The 23248-nt window shown below is 44.5% G+C and overlaps 1 protein-coding gene across 2 annotated transcripts in view; it reads left to right on the top strand.

Annotated features, from left to right (window-relative positions):
- Positions 1-23221, top strand: part of LOC123967246 (actin-binding LIM protein 3-like) — a 35389-nt gene extending 12168 nt beyond the window's left edge. For both annotated transcript variants that reach the window (XM_046043302.1, XM_046043303.1), the window contains exons 3-9: positions 8756-8939; positions 12208-12323; positions 14727-14853; positions 14971-15064; positions 21983-22070; positions 22208-22266; positions 22369-23221. In XM_046043302.1, coding sequence (XP_045899258.1) covers positions 8756-8939; positions 12208-12323; positions 14727-14853; positions 14971-15064; positions 21983-22070; positions 22208-22266; positions 22369-22464 — 764 coding nt within the window. In that variant the 3' untranslated portion in view covers positions 22465-23221. The remainder of the gene's footprint in view (positions 1-8755; positions 8940-12207; positions 12324-14726; positions 14854-14970; positions 15065-21982; positions 22071-22207; positions 22267-22368) is intronic.
- The last annotated feature ends 27 nt before the right edge of the window (positions 23222-23248 follow it).

Below are 23248 nucleotides of genomic sequence, written 5' to 3'. Positions count from 1 at the left end.
AATTAGTTCAGTTCATTATACTGCCATTCATCGCTAAATGACACCCATATAATTATTTTCATGATATTGTGTATTAAATAGTTACTAAAAGGCCAATTTCATTGTATTGTACTTTGGTGGGGCGATACTTAAAGAGGTCACTAGGTGGCGCATAGTGCGTGGGAGGAACTTAAAACCCGTAGGAGGCAAGCGCTGCAGAATAAATACTGCAGTCGAGCTGAACGCAAGCTGAAGTTTCTGCCTCATTGTTTCTGCATGCAGGTGGGTTAATGTTCCTCACATTTGCATGCATGTACCCCAGTATAAAGGATAAGTGTGTTTTGAATCCTTAGTGAGAACGTGCAATGTTTAGAGTTGAATAGTTTTGCCGTAATGTGTGAAATAGTGATGTTTAGCTATACACTGCCATGCTAGGCTAGCGGAACTTTTGCTAATGAGTAACCCACAGTACAATAGAAACGCTAATGGTCTAGTTTTGTGTTGTTAACTGATCTGAAAAGGCATTCACTGCTAATGTGTGTGTATAACACATTATGTTAAACGGTTTCCCGGTGTATGTAAGCATTGTACTCGACTTGAAAAGTGATGGAAATACAGTAATTTCTGAATGTATGACAGAAGAGTAGTACTGCAATGAGCGGCAAATGTATTAGTTACTCACTGTAAGCTTGTACATTAATGTTTGAGGTACAACGTGATCAAAGTGTCGAACTTAGGAAAATGTTAGTTAAAAGAACCAAATGAGTACAAGTAATAGTGAGGAGAGACCTTAAACCTCTCCTTACCAATACAAGTGGAACTGATGATTTTATCTTAGAGATAATGACAAAGTCAGTTAGTGAAGAAATGAGAGACAGACACGCCTAGGTCAGACACAGAAACCAAAACAGTCACAGTCAATGCTAGGCAACAAGGAGAGAGACAACATGCAGTCCAGCCTCCAGCTGAAGTTCAAGCCAGTGTTCTTCAAACTCAAGCTGAAGTCCAGGCGAACCGCACAGCCATACACAAACTGACAGCACATGTCTCAGCTTTAGCAAAAACTATAGAGAAGGCTCTCACCCCTACGGCCAGCATTCCGGTGCCGTCACAGGCCAACCCCGTAAGTACAGGGCAACCACCCAAGTCCGCCACAAGGGGGAAATGCAAGCCATGTTTAGCTTTTGGGACTGCAAGCTGCAACCATTGTTTCAGGTGTGGCCAGGAAGGGCATAGAGCTGTGGGCTGCCTGTCAAAGACTAGGCCTGCGGGAAACGTGATGGGGTCACTGGGGAGGGACCACCAGTGACCAAACAAGAGCTAGAGTCCCCTGCGTCCGTAACCAGCCATGACGCCATGACTCCCACTAATTGTCAGTCACTATTGAAACACAGAGTAAGAAAAGGAACTTATGTAGCAAAACTGATAGGTAAGAAGTGCTTGCTAACCTGTTCTCTCAATGGTGTGCAGACTGACGCGCTACTAGATAGTGGAGCTCAGGTTACGATACTGGAAAAGTCCTGGCTAAAGAAACACGTACCCGACATTAAAATCCAGCCACTCACAGACCTACTGCCAGATAATCCACTCAGAATCACAGCTGCTAATGGCACATAAGTACCTTTTGAAGGGTGGGCTGAAATATTGGTGGAAATCAAAAGTGCAAGACATGGTCAAGTAGCCATTAATGTACCCATGCTAGTGAGTCAGAGCTGTGTTAGTGGCCTATTGCTAGGGTTCAGTGTGATAGAGGAAATCATTTTAGAGAGTCTGGAAGAGCCAGGAAGCGTCAGTCTAAGTGATTTGCTAGCAGAGGCATTAAAGCTCCATCGAGATACAGCTGAAACCATTGTCTCCGTAATTAGTGATACTCCAGCCCAAGAAAAGCCTGCAAATGACACCATTAGAGTGGGGAAGAAAGGTCTTACAGTTCCAAGTGGCCAAATATGTGAACTGAAGTGTCGTGTCAGATCATGGCCACAGGGGAGGAACAATGCTTTTTGAACCCACCTTAGAAAGTGTCTTACCGGAGGGACTACAGCTGTTTCCTGCGTTAGTTGATGTGCCCTGTGGTGCCTCCAAAGCTGTGAAAATCCCCATCTGCAACTCCACCAAGCATGACATCTTCCTACCACCAAGGACAGTCTTAGGCTGTATAGAAGAAATTGTTGACAGCAAACCAGTCAATTTGTGTCCCCCGGCTAGGCAGCCAGCAAAGTCAGAGAGTGATACATACACGCGTGCCGCACAGGTTAGCCCAAGCAGCGGTGCCAGCGGCAGGACGAACAGCTCAATAGAGTCTCACACACAAGAAAAGTGGCATCCCCCGGTCAAATTAGAACATCTTGATCAGCAACAGCAGGAGATTGTGCGCCGGATGCTTTTCGAGGAGTCTGATGTGTTTGCAAGAGGAGAAGGAGACATCGGTTGTATACCCAACTTACAGCTGAAAATCAATGTGGTGGACAACAACCCTGTGCAAAGGTGCTATAACTCCATACCTAAGCCCTTATACAAGGAGGTGAAAGAGTATGTGCAGAATCTCCTAGACAGAGGTTGGATCCGCAAATCTGTATCTTCATACTCGTCTTCAGTTGTTTGTGTACGGAAAAAGGACCAGAATCTGCGGCTGTGTGTAGATTTCAGAGGGCTGAACCGTAAGACCGTTCCAGATCGTCATCCACTGCCACGAATCCAAGACCTGCTTGATAGTTTGGGGGGCAACACATGGTTCTCCATCCTGGATCAAGGCAGCGCGTACCACCAAGGGTTTGAGAGCGAGGAATCCAGACACCTCACAGCCTTCAGTACACCGTGGGGGTTGTATGAATGGATACGGATACCATTTGGCTTGACGAATGCTCCTGCGGCTTTCCAGAGGTGTATTTAGGGTGTGCTGGAAGATATTCGAGATGAATGCTGTGCTCCATACCTCGACGATGTGCTGTGTTACTCAACGTCCTTTGAGGTTCATATACACCACCTCAGACAAATTCTCAGTCGCATGACAGAACACGGCATCAAACTGAGACTAACCAAGTGTGAGTTGTTTAAAAGAGAGGTCCGTTACCTTGGCCGATTGGTGTCTAGGAAAGGAGTCAAGATCGATCCACAGGATTTGGCAGCATTCATGGCAATCAAAGAAAAAGAGCCTTGCACAGCTGGAGATGTAAAGTCCCTGATGGGGTTTCTGGGGTACTACCGCTCCTTCATCCAAGACTTCTCTCGACTTGCTAAGCCACTGTTTGAACTGCTGCAGAAACCCACAGAAACAAATGAAAGTCAGACCAAAAATCAGACGAATAAAAGTAAAGGTGGAGCTCAGAAAGCAGATAAAGGACAACTCCCGTCCAAAACCCCAATCACATGGAGAGCACAGCACAGGGATGTAGTAGCCAAGCTAGTTGACATGTTGACTAATCCACCTATCCTAGCTTACCCAAACTTTAACCTCCCATTTATACTGCACACTGATGCGTCCAATGAAGGATTAGGAGCGGTGCTATACCAGCGTCAGGACAACAACTTGTGGGTCATTGGGTATGGCTCTAGAACTCTTACACCTCCCGAGAGAAATTACCACCTTCACTCTGGTAAACTTGAGTTTTTGGCTCTGAAGTGGGCCATTTGAGACAAGTTTCGTGATTACTTGTATTATGCCCCGACATTCACAGTTTTCACAGATAATAACCCTTTGACATATGTCCTTAGCACTGCCAGACTAAATGCCGTTGGACACAGATGGGTTGGTGAGCTGGCTGACTTTCACTTCGATATTAAGTACAGGCCAGGGAAGATGAACACAGACGCAGATACACTGTCAAGGTATCCTGTGAAACTTCAGGACGGCATGAAAGACCACACGGAGACCATGTCACCTGAGGTGGTGTCTGCGGTATGGCAAGGCAGTAAAGCACTTCAAGAAAGTGACGTCCCTTGGATTGCAGCTTTGCATCTTGATGGTGGAAGTGCAGAGGTTGTACCACCTGCGAGTATTTCCAGTGTTCCACCAAAAAACATCCATGCAGCACAGGAAGAGGAACCAGCTATCTCAGAAGTTGTTTCCTTAAAACTTCAAAACTGGATTCCCAACAAAATGGACAAAAGAAACATGAGGAAAGAGACAAGGAGACTGCTGTATGAATGGAATAAGCTGGAAGTGGATGATGGGATTCTCTATCGGCGGACTGAACAACACAGGCAGCTCGTCCTCCCTGAGAAGTGGAAACCCATGGTGCTTAAGACCCTGCACAATGACATGAGCCACGTTGCTGCAGAGAAAGTAATTCATCTTGCCCGCGAGAGGTTTTATTGGCCGAATATGCAGCAGGATATAGAGGACTATGTAAACAAAAGATGCAACTGCATTAAACAGAAACGCCCCAATCTTCCACAGAGAGCGCCCATGGGACACATATCCACAAGCAGTCCATTTGAGTTAGTGTGCATCGACTATCTCCACCTGGAGCAAAGTCAAGCCTATGAGTACATCCTGGTCCTCGTTGACCACTTCACGCGCTTTGCTCAAGCATACCCCACAAGAAATAAATCGGGAAAAATAGCAGCCGATAAGATATTTGAAGACTTCATCCCTCGCTATGGATATCCTGAGAAGCTCCACCATGACCAGGGGAAGGAGTTTGAGAACAGTTTGTTCAACAGGTTACAGCAGCTGGCTGGTATTGGTCATTCATGAACCACACCATACCACCCACAAGGTAATTCGGTGGAGAGACTGAACCGCATGCTTCTGCAGATGATGCGTACCCTGGAAGAAGAAAAAAAGAGTCAGTGGAAAGATCACCTACCTCACGTGCATGCCTACAACTGCACAAGGCATGAGGCCACTGGCTTTTCCCCATTCTTCCTCTTATATGGGCGAAATCCACGCTTACCCGTTGACTTACTGTTTCCACCTAAGACATAGCCTGAGTCACCCGATCGACAGACATATGCCCAGAAATGGGCAAAGAGGATGCGTTCTGCATATGAAATTGCTGGAAACAACAGTGAAAAATCTTCAGCCAAAGGCAAGAGTCAGTATGACAGAGCAGTCAGGGGTGTTGTTCTTCAGCCAGGCGACCGAGTGCTGGTAAAAAACCTGTCAGAGAGAGGCGGGCCTGGAAAGTTGCGGGCTTACTGGGAGCAGGCAGTACACCATGTTGTGGAGAGAGTTGATAATGGACCAATTTATAAAGTGCAACCTGAGAAGGGACCCAAAACCCTGCGGGTGCTACACAGGAACCTACTCTTGCCGGTGAACGAACTGCCACTGGAGGGAACGCTTCCTGCACCATGTCCAAAAGGAAAAACAAAGACAAAAAACAGAAACAAACCATTGCAGATGCTCATGAAGAAAACACAGACAGCTCTGATGAGGAATACACTTACCAGCAGATCCCATGCTACAGGTTAGTGAGATCCCAATAGGCAGAGCATTATCAAGCAGTGCACCATCCTCAGACTGATCAAAGGCTAAGGGTTAAAACTTGTGAGTTTCACCCTACTGTCAGAGAGGACACCCTGGATCATGTTCAGAACACAACACACACACTGGACAGAGCTATGGAGGATTTCACAGTGGGGGATGAACATCAAGTGGAGGAAGAGCAACAGGACAGGCCACAAGTGGGCATGGCAGTGGAGCAGGAGGAACACCAATCGGAGGTGGAGGCAGTCAGAAGATTCCAAAGGAGAGCCAGGCCAAGAAAACTGTTCACCTATGGTACATTGGGACAGCCGTCTTACCAGCAGCAGAATGCAGGGGTAAACTCACTACTGCCAAGCTACCCTCTCCCAAGTCATCTCAACACTGTTACTCTTCCGTACTTAACACATCCGCACCCTCACTGTTACAACTGCTTCAGCCATGCGTATTGACATGTCACAGACTCACGTATATCTTAAGACATACTGGCAAATGTCAGGAGACATTTAAAAAAAAACAAAAAAACAGGGGAGAGTGTAAAGGGTTAAAAAATGTGTTCACAGTTAGGCATAAGAGAGAAAAATTAAATTTAATTAGTTCAGTTCATTATACTGCCATTCATCGCTAAATGACACCCATATAATTATTTTCATGATATTGTGTATTAAATAGTTACTAAAAGGCCAATTTCATTGTATTGTACTTTGGTGGGGCGATACTTAAAGAGGTCACTAGGTGGCGCATAGTGCGTGGGAGGAACTTAAAACCCGTAGGAGGCAAGCGCTGCAGAATAAATACTGCAGTCGAGCTGAACGCAAGCTGAAGTTTCTGCCTCATTGTTTCTGCATACAGAATTTAAGGACACACCCTCATAATAATATTATTATTATGAACACTGGTTGAGAAGGAGTATCAAGTTTTAATAATATCCATCCATCGTCAACCGCTTATCCTGAGTCGCTGGGGGCTAGAGCCAATCCCAGCTGACATCGGGCGAAAGGCGGTGTACACCCTGGACAGGTCGAATTTTAATAATATGAGAAAGATAATTTGAGTCAAGTGATGGCATAAAATAATATGATATAAAACCATCAGGTCGGCCTATCTACAGTCCACAAGTTCACCACAGTACACAGTACAGTAAGCACTCAATACAAAACCCACAGTTCAACCAATTAATGAGCCCTTATCACATCTGCTAGGAGTCCATCTCTCATCAAAAACCTACTTTTCTATATCCCAGTAAGCAAACAAAAAAAGTTGGCCACTGAAAATAAAACCAAGTGACGTTTAATAGGCATGCTTAGTAATTCTCCGGCAACACCGGAGTTCCCCACCCCCACTTGCCTCCGATGCTGGTAAGCGGCGTACTGGCTGTAACCAGGCTGTGACTCAGGACAGACTGGGCCTCTTTCGGAATATATTTCCCGAGCTGACTGGTTGGTGGCTGTGTGGGTGACGCAGGCGCCGATTGTCACAATACGCTTACCTTACTACACGTGTCTTTCTGTTGTGCATTTTTCCTCTCGCCAAAGCGGCGGACAGCCCAACGATTTCACCCACCAACACCACCAAGTTACCTGCGGGTGGCAGGTGCTACTTTCATTCCCTGTGTGACACTAAAGTTTCTGTAGTGTCTGCCTCTGTCAAGCTTAAGGCCATTGTACAAGTCAAGGTACAGCATAACGTGCAAAGTTGATGCTTTGTCTGCACACTGCTTTACTCTTGGGTGTCATGTGACACCCAAGAGTGTAATCGCAGCCTTTGCAATTAGAAAATCTCGTTTTATCAAATTGCAATAATATCACAAATGCAATTAATCGTTCAGCTCTAGCTTATAGGTGAATTTTGTGAATTGTGGCAGATTTGGTTGCAATTTGACAGAGTCACACTAGCTGTGTCCCCAGTCTTTATGCTAAGCTAAGCTAACCAGCTGCTGGATATTTTCACGAAAAGCCAACCCTCACCCCCGTATTCTGTTGGGCAGAAATGGTTGATTGGTTCACCTGTATCATTACCAGCTGAGCTATTAGATGATGGTTCACTAGCAAAGACCACACCATCAACAGATGTGTTTAAATTATTTATTGATGACACAAAAAGACTGCGGGCCTTGAACTTGCTGTGCAGCTTTGGTTTGCTACTGCACCCATGACAGATCCCCCTCTGAACCCTACGGAGAGGAAGAAGGAGATGAGGAAACCAGATAGAGAAAGGAATGGGGTGCACAATATGAGAGCGAAGAAAAGGAGATGGGTTAGGTGGGTAATTATGGAAAAGCTGGGAGTGGCATGATTGAGGTGTGATCTGGCTCCTGAGAATCTGCTAATTAGCTCCAGTGGTAGTTGTGTTAGTTGAAATTGTAGTTGAATAGAGTTCAATAGTGGTGAAGGTTTACGTTCTCTTTATGCTAATTTCAAGAAATTCTCACTGGCTTAATACATTTTTTGAAAAAGATGACTTTTTTTTTTATACATGTACATGTGCAAAATCTTGGGATTAATTTTACAGCACATGTGACCCTCATCAGTACCATGTGTGTCAGGTCACAGCATTTTTTTCCAGCCAGTGTTTACAATAACTGTCAACTCTTCCTGGTGGTAAACCTCATAAACTAGTAGAAACCAGAGACCAGCAACCACACTGGCCACTGATCTGTGAAAACGCCTCTTAGCTATATTGTTACACCCACTGGAATTCACTCTCAGTTACATGGCAAAGTGCTGCAGCACATATTCTCTGCTTAGGGTACACAGTACAGAGACACACATGCGTACACGAACTGAGCACTCACCTTCTGCATACAAAGCAAATGGTTTCGGTGTCTTCCCCATTGGTATTTAATGAGTCGATTTTCTGATGACGCTGGGAACTTGCGGTCTGTTGTTTTGTCTCCTTCTTCAAATTGTTTAGCACAAAATGACTTTTCCACTGATTATATCATTATATTCCCATCAGAGTAAATTGGCTCACCACTGTCTAGAATCGAATAACTTCCCTAGCAGTCATGTGTAAAGACAAACATACACACGCAGCACAAACAAGCACACATGCATACCCAAACAGGTACAAAGGAGGGTGCTCATACTAAATGCAAACACACGTGTAATTAAACAAAATATGGAACAACTGAAAAATAGGAATTGTAAAATACTTAATACTGCTGAGTGTTTTGTAATTTCATTTCATTTTAAGAGTACATGACAGAAAATGGAAACCCCAATGTTTTTTTGGAATGGGAAGGCAAAAAATAGCATTTCTACTTCTTCTTCATCCACAGGTAATTCCATATGCTTTAGTGTTTGACTGTCCGGATTTCCCATTTTCTCTAACCTGTTCTCTCCACAGTGTGCAACTGTGATCTGGCGCGATCTGGCTTCTTCCAGAAGAAGGGCGAGTACATCTGCACGGCAGACTATCAGCGTCTGTACGGCACACGCTGCGACCGCTGTGACAGCTTCATCACAGGAGAGGTGGTCTCCGCTCTGGGGCGCACGTACCACCCCAAGTGCTTTGTCTGCAGTCTCTGCAGGTACACACACACACACACACACACAATCTCCTACTGTATATACAAGTTTACATTAATACATATGATTGGGCAATAATGCATCAACATTATTGATTTGGAGTAGTGTTTCTTACTTTAAGCTTTGTTTTGTCTCCAATCCCTGACACAAAATATCTGGCTGTAAGCTGCTAAATGCCTCACTATGTTCACCAGCTAGTTTCTGTCTGCCATTTGGTATAAGACAGCAGAGGTGTGGGCTCGAGTCACGTGACTTAGACTCGAGTCAGACTCGAGTCACAAATTGATGACTTTAGAATCGACTGGACAAAATCAAACACCTGTCTGCTGAAATAAGGTTCATCAGAGCAGTTCCGAAACAGCAGAGAAATGGGCCGTAAATCACATCAGCTGAAAAATGCTAAATAGTACCACTGAGCTGAGAGGAACTGCAGTTGGGTGATAATTATCTGTGAGTTTGTCATGACAGGCACCTTTATGCACAGCAATTTAATCCATTATTAACATAAAAATATTTGTTGGAGCAGCTTAAAAATTCAGGATTAGCCAAAAACAAACATCAAGTCATGTTATTTTATCCATAAAGAAAGCAGCCTGTTACTGACTAAGAAATGTATGACTCTGCCATGAGTCACTGTTTTTTGCCCCATGACCATGCAATCCTTCCTTAAATGATGCTACGCAAAATGAGAAATGCAAAGGTGACTCATTTCTTCATAGTAGAGTTTTTAAAATGCCAATCAGCTTATATGATTCAGTCTTATCTCACCTCCTGAATGTCAATAAATGCTCCAGCAGTCGTCTTGCTTAGTCGAGACACGCTTCCAAAAAGAGAGCTGACCTGGTGTTTCATGCTGTTAGATTTAGTAAAAGTAGGCCATCTCTCCTCTGACCTCCATCAGTGTTCATGTTAAGCTCCTCTTGAACGAACGAAGAGTCAGCATCCCTCTTGGCTTTTTTCCTTCTTTTTATTTCACCATTTCACTCTTCTTGTCACTCTGTCTCCTCTTTCATGCTCCTTTCTGTCTATTTGTTTCGCATGTACACGCCTGTATTCGTTGGAACGCCCGTCTCATTTTGCTCTTCCTCCCTCACCATCTGTTTTGATGCATTATAGGGTTTACATAAGGGCGATCTTTCCCCACCTCCCTCCAGGAGGGTAGTGTTTGTCTGTTGTCGTATATCTGCTTGACATTGGTTGATAAACATGCGGTCATGCCCAGTAGCCGTGGGCAAAAAAACAGAACTGACACCAACTGGCCGGAGACAGTTAGTGGAGCAGTCCTGGCAGTGACAGGGAAGTGTGTGTGTGTGTGTCAGTGTATGTGGAGTTAACTGGAAGAGACAGTGAGAAGCCGAAGGATGTATCTCTTCTTTCCTGCCCCGTCTGCCCTCTGTCACATTGCTCACAGTCCTTTCTTGTACCTCGTCTGTTTTTCCCCATCCTCCCATCCTGTCTGTCTTCGCCACACCACCCTCCTCCTCCTCATCCTCATCATTACCATCATCCTGCTCTAAATCATCATCCGCATCACATCGTCTTCCTTTATATCTTCCTCATCGTCCCTCAGCTCTAATGAAGGCGGACTGCAAGTTTCACTTTTCCGTGCTGGTGTTTTTAAAGAAGCGGCGGTGATCGAAACTAGAGGGCGTGTCGCTGAAGCCAGAAATAGCTTTACTTCTGTGGGCATTTTTCTTTTTTTCTTTTTTTCTTTTTTCAAATGGGGAAAAGAAACATGCATTAAATATGTAAACAGAGTAAATTTTTAAAGTGCTGAAAAAGGCTGACAAGGCAAGCGTGTCTTGAGGGAGGAAGAGCAACGCACAGGTAAAGACAAGGTCAAACGCACTCTTCTGTGCACTACCACTAAATTTCGTGTGCTTAAGTTGGACTATTATTCGGGTAGCTATAGTCAGGCACTTACACGTGTGAAAGATTTAGCCTGTCATGTCTGGAAGTGGACACATACAAACCTCGAAAACAGGCTTTATGTCAAATACAGACTAGTTTTCTGTGTTTAGCAATTTGCTCAGTGTGGCCTGTTAGTAACTGAAAATCATTTGAGTTTCTGAACAGATGGTTAACCTTGGGACCAACTGAAGGTTGAAATTAACATTATGTTTAAATGAATAATACACATTATCAGTTTTCATTGACTTTCAATATTTACCTGTGAATTTACTGAATTATTTGTGTGGTGAAATGTCTCCTCTGTTCTGCATACTTTCTGTTTTATGTATGGAAACGGTCATTCTTTGAATAACATAAAAGCACAAAGGAGCAAACCTACAATACCGTATGTGTTTTTTCCGTCCACACACACACATATTCAGAGAGAAACAGTCCTAGCTTCCTAGAAACATGATTTCTAGGGCTCACAAACTCCGCAGCTGCGTGTATACATAAGCCTTTATTCACGCTGGCCTCTGTATATCTCTAACATGGATGTACTGCACTCTTGTGTGCTGACTGTGAGCTGTGCTGGAGACCCTAGCCTCCCTCTGAGTCTTGGCTTGGGCTCCAGGCCTCAGCGGGTGAGTAAAAGGATTACTGCTGTCTATGTCTTTTAAACAGCCTTTCCTAAGCCTTTTAGATCCCCATTCATTCTCGCAGCCTCCCCAGTCATAAATCCGTACGAAAATGCTATAGAAGAGGAAAGAGAGACAAAAAAGACCATCATGATATGGTAAATTTAATTTAGTAGGTGCTGTTTTGCTGTCATGTATTCTGCTTGTCTGTGTGCGTGTGTATTTACTCTTCTTAATCTTAGTTTAGCTTTGAAGGCGGGGAAGAAATCAGTGACCTGGTGGCACCAGCTGTGTAGGGAGTGAGCTAGGCAGAGCGAACTGGGCAGACAGGCTGAGAGAGAACGAGGCACTTAAGATCAGTATGCACTCCACGCAGTCTCCCTAATAAGTTTTCATTCTCTCTGAGAGAGCCAGTTCTCCTTTTGGAAGCCTGTGGCAGCGTCACATTATCAGCTCTTTAATCACAGAGCAGCCAGGTGCTCCTGCAACAATCAACGACTTTTTAACTCGCCGCCTCAACTGTTTGGAAATATGTTTTCAGGTTCATAGAGGATGTCAGACTGTATTAAGCTTGTGTCAGCAGGATTATGGCCTGACTTTCACCCAATCATGTTTCTGCCAGCACCCATTTGTTATTCACATATGTACACTTGGATGTAATGTAAACACACAATCACTGCAGGCATTTTATTTCTATTTCTATTGTGTGCTTTTATTCTAATTCTCTCCCACTCAACCACAGTAAACCCTTCCCCATTGGAGACAGAGTGACGTTCAGCGGAAAGGACTGCGTGTGCCAGCAGTGCTCGCACACACTCGTCAAGCCAAATGAACCGATCAAGATCCACGGACCCAGCCGTAAGTCCAGCATCCGCCTCGCTCTGTCCGTTCTGCTTAGGGCCACCAGGTGCTGGAGTGCGCCGAGTCTAATGCGATGTGTCCATGAGGCCCATTTAGCTCATTTAGCTAATCAAGTGTCTGTCAAATCAGTGGTCTGACCTGTCGTGCTGATCTGCCAGCTGAGAATTATGCAACGCAAACAGACATTCATTCATTTATTACTGTCAACAAGCAGGGCATAGAGGAATTTATGTGTTCACTGTGCATCTGCATAGGCACATAAATCTTTCACACATGTACTATATAGTTGTTTACATAAGAAAATAATGAGCTGGATTTCCTGTGTATTATTACACTGGTAAACATTATGTGGGAAGAGTGAACGTAGCCCCCTCCTTTTCAATATAAAGCAGGAAAATGACAAATTACGATCCCACAAAAGAGTGATAGGGATTGATAGTGAATCATTTGTTAAGTGTGGCATACAGACAGCAGCGTGGCACACAGACAGCAGGCCGCTGCTCACTAGCTGTGCAGTAATAACAGATGGTGGAGAGGCAGTGAATAACTGTCCTCCCCAGATCGCTCCATTCAGGAGAATAAAATCCAAATGGCTCCCCAGTTACATGTTCATCACTGTCTTATGAGGAGGCAGTCTCTGAGACGGGACACAGAGTGCAGACACTAAATGTAATGCACTGGCTTTTACAGACTGTTCCTCTTTATTTTGATATTTAAGAATGCAAGTACATGCTCTGTGTGCAAAAGTGGTAAGAATGCTTTTAGGCTGTGCAAAATGATTATTTTAGGGGGAAAGGCTAGGAACAGGCATTAAATAACATGGTGTTACCAGTGGGTGTTCCCTTATTTATGCATCACTGACCAAACCTTTACCCTGAAAATTTGTCTAACCTTAATCAAAGTGTTAGTTGCCTGTCTTAATACTTATTTTTGTCTCCTTAAAGCAATAGTTAAACATTTTGGAAATACGCTTATTCGCTTTCTTCCAACATTCAAATCTCTCAAAATATGCCACTACAATCATCAGCAGGCTGCTAGCTAAGCACAGTTGCTAGCTCTGTCTAAAAATAAGATCTGCCTATCAGCCCCAACTTTTTTCAGTCAGAGTCAGATGTTTCTCCCTGTTTCCAGTCTTTATGCTAAGCTAAGCTAACTTTCTGCTATCGTAGCTTCATACTGAACGGACAGATATGAGAGTGGAATCGATCTACTCATCTAACTCTCATCTACTCAAGAGAGCTCATGATCTTATTTCCCAAAATGTCAAACTATTCCTTTAAAAAAAAAAGCACTTTATCCCAGAGAGCAGGAGGCTGTTGTTGTTGCACTGATGTCTGTGCTGTTGCACATCTGGCTATGCCCCAATTAGTAATGTCATATTTTTCTTTTGACAGCTGATGAAAACACCTGCTGTGACATCACAGACTGAGGTGTGGCCAGAAATGCAATAACAGAAGCTGTTTTCTTTCCTCCGTCATTCAGTGTGAAGTTTATGTAACCATACCTAAGCTCTGTTACATCATTTTTACATGATCTAATACCAATTTCATTTGTTGGTTAAAATAGGAAATGTATCATGACTCAGAAGAAAATCAGCTGTGCACAGTTACAGTCTGGGGCTAAAATCCTGGCACTATAGACTCAGCACAATCACCACCTAATGACAGTTAAGATTTATCTGGACTGCAGAAACCCACTCTGCAGATGACTCAATACACTGCAGTTTTTTACTACAAAACACAGTTTGTCTTGGCTGACAGGGCAGCGTGTAGTGGTCCCTTGTGACGCTAGGCTTCTCTCAGGGTCAGTGGACCGGGTCAGAAAAGGTTAAGCTAAGCCGAACGCCTTCCAAATGGAAACAAATGGAGCATTGACCTTTTTTCAGCATTTCGACTCTCTGTAGCCATATATCATTTGCAGGCTCTTGGCTGTCCTGCTTCTTTCTTGCACTGTTAGTGGTGGTCAGTAATGCCTGCTGAGACGTCTTACTGCGGGAAGTGGAATGCATGCTTGTGTGTGTGTGAGCGAGAAATAGACAGAGGGAGATTCATACATGTCTCATGTGAGGGGGATTTTATGCAACTGTTTTAGCCCTGAGGCTATTTCAGTGATACTTGCTTCCTGTCTGTATTCAATCATGTTTAACAGTGCTTACAGTTGAAAGAACAAGCCTCACAGCTCTGCAATATCCCGCATTAGTACGGCTATTGATTAAGGAGGTGGCTGTGCCACAGGGGTAGAAAACTGCATTTAGGAGCAGTGTTTAAAGATGTACAATAACACCATGGCTCACTTTGTCATTCAGTGTCTCTTCCTCTCTTCTCTATCTGCATCCTTCCCTCTTCCTATTTCTTTTACCCTTCTTCTTTGTTTTTTCCCTGACACACTATTCGTCTCCAGACTGTGCCGGGTGTGGAGATGAGATCAAGCAGGGTCAGTCTCTCCTGGCGTTGGAGAAACAGTGGCATGTCAGCTGCTTCAGATGTCGTACCTGCAACATGGTCCTCACCGGAGAGTACATCAGCAAGTGAGTGTGTAAAGAGAAAAAGAACATTTCAAAGCATTTGATTCTCCTGTCTCACTCAGAAAAGACATTCAAAAAGACATACAGTTGTTTGGTTTTTTTTGATTCTCTATATTGCAGGGATGGAGTGCCATACTGTGAGGCAGATTACCACGCCCAGTATGGGGTGAAATGTGAAACCTGCAGCAGATACATCAGTGGAAGGGTTCTGGAGGTAAGAACTGGACCAGATTTCAAAATGAGATGGTGTTAACGGAGATTTAGCAGCACAGAATTCTGCAGCGATCCAGAAATCCAAATCGGGAGTTGACTGTGCTAACTGAGTGTTCAGCGTTATCAGAACTGAACAGTTGTGTTGTATCCTCGGCTCCATTTAAGCCCGCTGTGCTTTAGGGAGTGAGCAATTTAAGATTGGGGGGCGATAAGAATTTTGTTCTGCTTTTCTAAACCAAAACAAATTCTTCTGCAGTGCCTGGTCAAGCTTGGTCAAACATTGGTGTGTATGTATTTTTTCACCATTTCCACTGTCTAAAGGCACAGTTAAGCAGAACACAAGCAAGAGGCAAAAAGCTAGATGGAATCATAACCATGTACGTGGAGTTGAGAGGGAAAGGGGAGTTATAAAAAGATCAGAGGGTAGAGAGTGAAGGGAAAAGATGGAAGGAGGAGAGAACACAAATCCAACAGTGACTGAAATGCACATTTTAGCTTTCCATGCCCTTTTTCTGAAGCAATTTTAAAAAGAGACAGACGAAGGAGTCAACAGTGACGAGAGGAGAGCAGAGGAGAAGGAGCTGAGGCGGACAGATGAAGATGGGTTTCAGAAAGAAGTGAAGGGAAAATAATACAAGTGATAAAGTGCAGATGCTAATTAAATGTTTTGGAAGAGGCTCTGGAGGGTGTCTTGTGTCTGTTGGGAGCTGAGGAAAGGGAGCAGACGTAGTAAAACTTTGTCAGACACGCGCAGGGACACATTCTCACACACACACACACACACACACACACACACACACACACACACACACACACACACACACTGGGCCTTGTTGTCCCTGCGCTCCTTTGGTTGTCAGAATGGCTGGTGTAAAGTGCTTTGTTCCTGACTATCAGCCTCTCTGGGCTATTTATAGATATGGGGACATGTCAGCTTTTATCTGTGAGTCTCCCTCTCTCTCTCCTTTCCCTCCATGTCTCCTTCTCTCACTCTCTGAACATTTGTGTGCGCTTGCATGAATGTCGCTCATCCCTTTCACCTGTCGAATTTTGATATCATAATGATTTACTCCTTTAAGTTGCAGCGTGCAACTCACACTAACTCTCCAAACATACAGTATGTATTTAGGATAGGAATAACATAGTAATTCCATTTAACTGGGCACCTGATTTTAATTTAGTTTTATCTATAAATCTGATTGTTGATCATTTTGTCATCCTGATTGTCCATACTATAATTTTACAGCGGCCCATTCTGTACATATCCCTGCTCTGTTGCTCTTCTTGAGTGTTTTATCAGAATCGAGGGTCTAAGGCAGTGGTTCTCAAACTTTCTGCCATTCTCGTAGTGTTTCTATGCCCCCCCAGGGGTTTGCGCCCCCCAGTCTGAGAACCACTGATTTAAGGACAGATGTTGTACAGATTGTAAAGCCCCTTTAAAAATTGTGATTTGTAATACAAGCTATATAAATAAAATTGACTTGAAGTGACTTTTAGTCTTTTGACAAAAATATTAGTTTTAGTAAAATTTTAGCCATTTAAATTTTGTTTAGTCAACATAAATTTAAAGGAAAAATCTGGTATATTTTAACCTGCCATTTTTCCCAAATGTGGCCATTGTGACTCCATGGGCCAAGCTAACTTTACATTCACCGCCTTTGTTTCCAAGCAAATTATATTGTGCCTATATGGTCTCCTACAGCTTTCTAAAAACCTGGTTTTCACATTAACCATTTCAATCAGTAGCACACATCATTTGCCATCTATCATCTGTTTATCTGTTTAAAAGTATCATTTTATTATAATGTTGATGGAGTTGCCGTACTGATTTCTTTACTTTCCGACACTGAAAACCCAGACTAATCTGCCTATGTTTTCATCTGTTTTAATGAATAGGCTTGGAACCTCTCTTCAGTCCAACTTTCCAGAGCCAGGGGTGGTTAATTTAATGAGTAGTTTAGAATAGATGGAGAAGTGGAGAAATAAAGACAGGAAGCAGAGGAAAGAGAACCATAAAACCTCCTTTCTTCAATTTCACTTCTTTCCTTCCCCTGAAAGCCAATCAATATAGCAGCCTGTTAATGCCACTGGAGAGAATGGGAGCGTCATTAGAAATGGTAACACCAGTTGTTGAACTGATACCGTATGACCACAGACGGTAAACGCTCGGCTGCTCGGAAAGCACAAGACGGAAATGCTGCATCCTTTCCTTTCAGAGTAACCTGAGACAGACAAGCAGTGCAGGGATTGGTTCAAATGCAGCATAGATACAATTAAGAACCAGCCTGATTTCCGTACATCACATAAAAGTATCAGTTTTATGAAAAGCAGGGAAAGACAGTGCAGCATAAAATGACATGATACCCCACCACGCACATACTGGATGTGTTCAGAAGGAACAGTACAGGTCTCCTTGACACGGGCCACATGTCAGCTGTGCTTCTATAAATAGAAACTCTCTAATGGTGTTTCAGAAAGGCGGAGGTGACGGGATCCATCGGCCCCTGCCGAGACACATGTGAGAAACATCGGAGCCCTGAACTGGGCTGGATTAATGGAGTGACATCATACTGCATCATTTCATGTGTCCATTTCACCTGCACCATGTGTGTTTGGATGTGTTCCCTCGGGGAGCTCTGATTGTCCAAGGACACGTGTCCTTCACTTACATGGCCACCTACTTCCCTCTTTCTCTCTGTAGCGTAGACATACACACAAACACACACACACACACACACTCCCATCTTCATGTGTCTGACCTACAGGTATCTTTGCTCTAATTATGGCATGGAGTAAAATGGGTGGTGGCTGTCACGTGAGTCGCTGTATGCTGATGTAACCATTCCAGGCTATGCAATGATGTCTCAATACATTAGGTGCTAATTAGCGTTTTAGAGTTTCAGGAGCGGGACCACACATCAACCACATCATCGTCAGCATTTCCATAAATACCCACACGTCCTGACTCCTCTTCTTTGCTCTCGTATCCTGCACGGCTCTCGCATTCCCCACCCAAACTCAGACCAAGCAACAGCTTGTCAAGCACGCTATGCTAACACTGCTATACCATACGATGAATCATCACAAGCTACTCCATCCATTCACTTACCTCTTCGAGAAGTGTTGGTAAATCGCCATCGGGCGATGAATTATTCCGACGAACTCACGACATCATCACGACGTCATTTTCAATGTCCACAGCAGCAGACCCTGCGCCAGAAGACGAACTCTTCTCTTCCGTCTCCATGCTGAGACCCCGTTTTCCACAATCGTAAAGCCGGCCTAGAAGTGGGTGAGTCCAGCTTAACTCCATCTCTTCCATTATCCGCTTCATCTCAACAATCGGGAACATTTCACCCGAGAATCCTCCGCCTCACAAGAACAGCCCATCACAGCGTTACCCTGCTCCAGTGAGGTCCTGCATCGAACAGTCTTTATAAAGGATTTTGAAACGGACTATAGTCACTCTTTAGAAAACTGTCAAAGATGAAAGAATCCCGTTTACAGAACAGACAATACAACAAACTTTTCAATGCTATCATGTCAGCATGGTATGCCCACAGTTCCGTCAACTCCAGCTCCCTTCCGTGTGACGCATTACGCACGCCGTGACGTCAGCGCCACTGTTAAAGGGACAGTTCACATATAGTATTTCCTCCAGCTCAAGATAGTAAACGTCTGTACTACAGGAAACGGTATTCCAACAACTGAATTCCGGAGCCTCCACCTCGCATCAGTGCTTACAGCAACAGCACCAGCAGCTTACATTATACAGCAGCCAGTCCCAATAGGGGCTACTGGCACTGAGATGCCATCACCTCCAGTCATACACTTCTAGGAACCACAGCAGTGATTTCAGCAACCGGCTGCAGCCGGGGCACCGGGATGCTAGTGCCCCCGGCTGCCTACCATCAACCGACAGTCGGGGCTCCAGGCCCCCCCCCCCCCCGCACCCTACCACTAACCTCAGCAGAGAGCGTCAGTAGGGACTTCGGGCACCGAGATGCCAATAGTCGTTTCAAGCTAACATTGAGCTCTCAGTCATTCTGATCTCAGTTGTTTCGAGCTAACATCCAGCTCTCAGTCGTTCCGATCTCGGTCGTTTCGAGCTAACATCCAGCTCTCAGACGCGCTAACGTCCGGCTCTCAATCGTTTCACGCTAATGTCAGGCCCTGTCGTTTTGCGATAACGTTCGGCTTTCAGTCGTTTCGAGGTCACAGTCGTCTCGAGCTAACAACCGGCTCAAAGTTGTCTCAAGCTAACATCCAGCCAACAGTTGTCTCGAGCTCACAGTCGCTTCAAGCTTTGTCGTTGTGTGTTATTGTCCGGCTCTCAGTTGTTTTGTGCTAACGTCCGGCTCTCAGTCGTTTTGTGCTAACGTCCGGCTCCCAGTCGCATCGCGCTATCGTCCGGCTCCCAGTCACTTCGCACTATCGTCCGGCTCCCAGTCGTTTCGTGCTATCTTCCGGCTCTCAGTCGTTTCGAGCTCACAGCCGTCTCTAACTAACATGCGGCTAACAGTCCTTCCGAGCTAACATCCGTCTCGAGCTATTATTGGCTAACATCTGTCTCGAGATAATATCTGGCTAACAGTCATCTCCAGCTAGTATCCGGCTAACAGTCATCTCAAGCTCACTGTCGCTCCAAGCTCCGTTGTTTCAAACTAAATTCCGCTCACAATCATTTTGTGCCATCATCCGGCAAATAGTCGTTCAAGCTCACAGTTGGATCTAACTAACATTCAGCTAACAGTCATTTCGAACTCAGTCATTTTGAGCCAACAGCATTTTCTAGCTAAGGCGTTCAGAGTCATCTTTACCTAAATCGTTATAATCATTTAAAGCAAACAGTAGTTTCCAGTTAAGTCGTCTTCAAGGTAAGTCGTTTCGAGAAAACATCGAGCTAACAGTCGCCTTGAGCGAACGTCGAGCTTCAACAGTCCTTCAACCCAACCGTCGTTAAACCAAAATAGTTTCAAGCCAACAATCGTTTCAGCTAACATCCAGCTCACATTCGTTTCGAGCTCACATTTGTTTGAAACTAACATCCGGCTAACAGTTGTTTCGACCCAACATCCGGTCACGGCCACTTCGTGCTAACATCCGGATCACAGTCTTTTCGAGCTAACAGTCGTTTCGAGAGAACATTGAGCTAACAGTCGTTTTAAACCAAGTCACCCTTAGTTAAAGTCCCTACGAGTCAGCCGCTTCGATCCTACGTCAAGTAAGTCATTTCGCGTTTAAGTCGTTTTGCATTAAAGTAGCTTCAAGCTATCAGCCGCTTGAGCTCCCAGTCACTTCGACCTCTCAGTTGCTTCGAGCTCACATCAAGCATACAGTTGTTTCGAGCAAACATTGAGCTAACAGTCATTCCAACAAACAAGTCATTGTAAACCAAAGTTGTCTCAGTCGCTTCGAACTCGCTCGCTTCAAGCTTACGTCGAGGTAACAGTTGTCTTTAACCTAAGTCAATCCAAGCTAAGTCACTTATGTCGTGTTAAGTCGTTTCGCGCTAAAGCCGTTTCGCGCTAAAGTTGCTTCGCACTAAAGTCTCTTTGAACGCTTAGTCGCTTCGATCTTACGTCGAGTATAGTCGTTTCGAGCGAACATCAAACTAACAGCTTTCGAGCTATCACGAGCAAAAAGTCAATTCATTCAATCCAAAATCATTCGAGCGAACAGTCTTTCAAGCTAACGAGTGTTTCAAACTGTGTGTGTTCAAGCAAAGTCATTTCGAGCTAAAGTCGTTTCGAGCTTAAAATTGTCTCGAGCGAACAGTCTCTTCAACTAAGTCGTTCAAGCAAACAGACCTTTGATAGTCATTTCGAGCTAAAATCATTTTGAGTCAACAGTTGTTCGAACTATGGGCTTTCAGCACCGGGATGCCGGAGCCCACCGCGGCTCATTCCCAGTCATTGCCAACCCAACTGTGCCACTGGTCAGGTGAACAGAAGTTTCACACTAAAGTTGTTTCGAGGGAACAGTTGTTACAATTAGAAGGGGCTTCCGGCACCAGGATGCCAAAGCCTACCAGCGCTCCCAGTCCACGGTTTGGGGGTTCTATAAGGATAGATGGTTCAAAGCAGAATGGTCGCCAAAACCTTAACATTAACAGCATAGCTTTCTCTCGTGCTAGAGGCCAACTTGAAGAGCTCCCGCCACGTCACAATGTAATCAGAAGAAGCTTAGAAGCTACGTTCACACCTGCTCGATTTTCACCTCCCTGCATCTCCCCTCATGTCAACCTTTGGCGTCATTCAAACCCAAACAACACCGCTTTCTACTACAGAAACCATATAATTGGGCCTGCTTACATCTGTCTTTTCTCCGGAGTCCAATGACCCTGAACCCTTGCAAGACCCTCGTGAACCATTGCAACTCTGGGATTCCAGAGTACAACACGCCAGATTGTCTCCGAGTCAGTTCCAGTGGCCTCTCGATTACCGGTGCCACCACCACTCCCGCCAAGCACTCTCTCGTCATGCTTTCTCCCATCCATTACAACGTCATTCCTGAGCACCCAATACATATCATGCGCCGCTGATCCTCCCAAACATACCATCATCACACTCATTCAGATCTCAAGACCTCAGATCAGCCAATGCTCTCACGTAACTAGAAGCTTTTGGGGGTCTGTCGTGCCCGGGTACTACGGCGGATTTCCCTGTCGTAGCTTCCCAACAACGCCTCGAATGTCTATTCAGCAACTGCAAGCCTTGTACATCTTTCTGTTTTGATCATCAATAAATGACTTAATCGTACCTGCTATTGGTGGTCAGGGGATGTACCGTAGCACGCATACGGAGATAACAACCTGCTCAAGGTGGGGGCGCATTTTGTAGATTAGCCTTCACTCTGTGAAACAGTTTATGATGATACTTTATGTTCAGTCACACCAATTCTTCTCTCCCCCTCACAGGCGGGAGGGAAACATTACCATCCGACCTGCGCTCGATGCTCCCGCTGTAACATGATGTTCAAAGAGGGAGAGGAAATGTACCTGACAGGTGAAACTTGATGCCTATACGTCCCCACTCTGACATGCACACACATACTGTAGAGTACACTTGGCCATTATGAATGCATGGCTTGTGGGAACACCCTACAATAATCAGTCTTCTCTCCTTCTCTGGCTCTTCTTCAGGATGTGAGGTGTGGCACCCATTATGCAAGCAGGCGGCGAGGGCAGAGAGGAGACTCAGGGTGAGATAGAGTTTGAAATAAAAATGTCAAAGTAAAATGAAAACTGTAATTTCCACAACGTGTGCATTCTCCCCTTTCCTTCTGTCTGTTTGTACCTCACAGCACAGACGCCTGTCAGAGGCCTCCATCTCTCCACCAGGCTCCTCCATAGGCTCTCCCAGTAGGGTTATATGTGTAAGTAGCGCGTGTACCTTATAACAGCTCTTAGTCACTTTTAGCTGCCACCGAGTTTACCCTAAAAGCCCAATCACCACACCAGAAACACAAGCACAACCCATAGGCTTGTATGGTTAAGCACCATCCTGAGAGGCTGCTCACTCCCTTGGCCTGTTCACTTGTCTGTGTCCTAACCTCTGTTATCATTATTGATGTTTAAGGAGTTAAAAAGAAGTGAGAAAACTATAATCTTGTTGTCACAATGTGAACTACTGTTACAGCACAACACAATAGTATGTGTTATGTCTGTGATGACCATCTGCAGTCATCAGTTCCCAGAAAGTACTGATACAGAGATTTGCAAGTTGAAAAACACCCAGAGGTGTAAGTTAAAACTTGGCAAAATTTGCATGAAAACTAAAAAGATTTTCAGCAACGCTAACATCGTGGCAGTGTAATTTTAACAGATATTTGATGGATGGCCATAAAATGTTGTACAGACATTCATGGTCCCTAGAGGATGAATCCTAATGATCCTAGTGCAAACATCAGGTCAAAGTTTTAAGTGGCCAATCCTTCAGGTTTATGACCTCAAACTATTGAAACTTTCATCAGCCTAACTGACAGCAGACGAAGCAGGTTGGATTTAATTTGAAAATTGTTAAATATAACCTAGACATCTTAAAAGTGTTCATATTTCAACCAAATTCATTGTAGTTTTAACCCAGACACCAAGACATGTTTTGATGTGCAAATCGCCAACTCAGTGCTTCCTAGTCAGTCAATTAAAACCCCATAATATGTGTGTGTGTGTGTGTGTGTGTGT

The sequence above is a fragment of the Micropterus dolomieu genome, unplaced genomic scaffold (assembly GCF_021292245.1).
Source record: "Micropterus dolomieu isolate WLL.071019.BEF.003 ecotype Adirondacks unplaced genomic scaffold, ASM2129224v1 scaffold_183, whole genome shotgun sequence".
NCBI classification, from domain to species: Eukaryota; Metazoa; Chordata; class Actinopteri; order Centrarchiformes; family Centrarchidae; genus Micropterus; species Micropterus dolomieu.
This window is presented reverse-complemented; position numbering and strand designations above follow the sequence as displayed.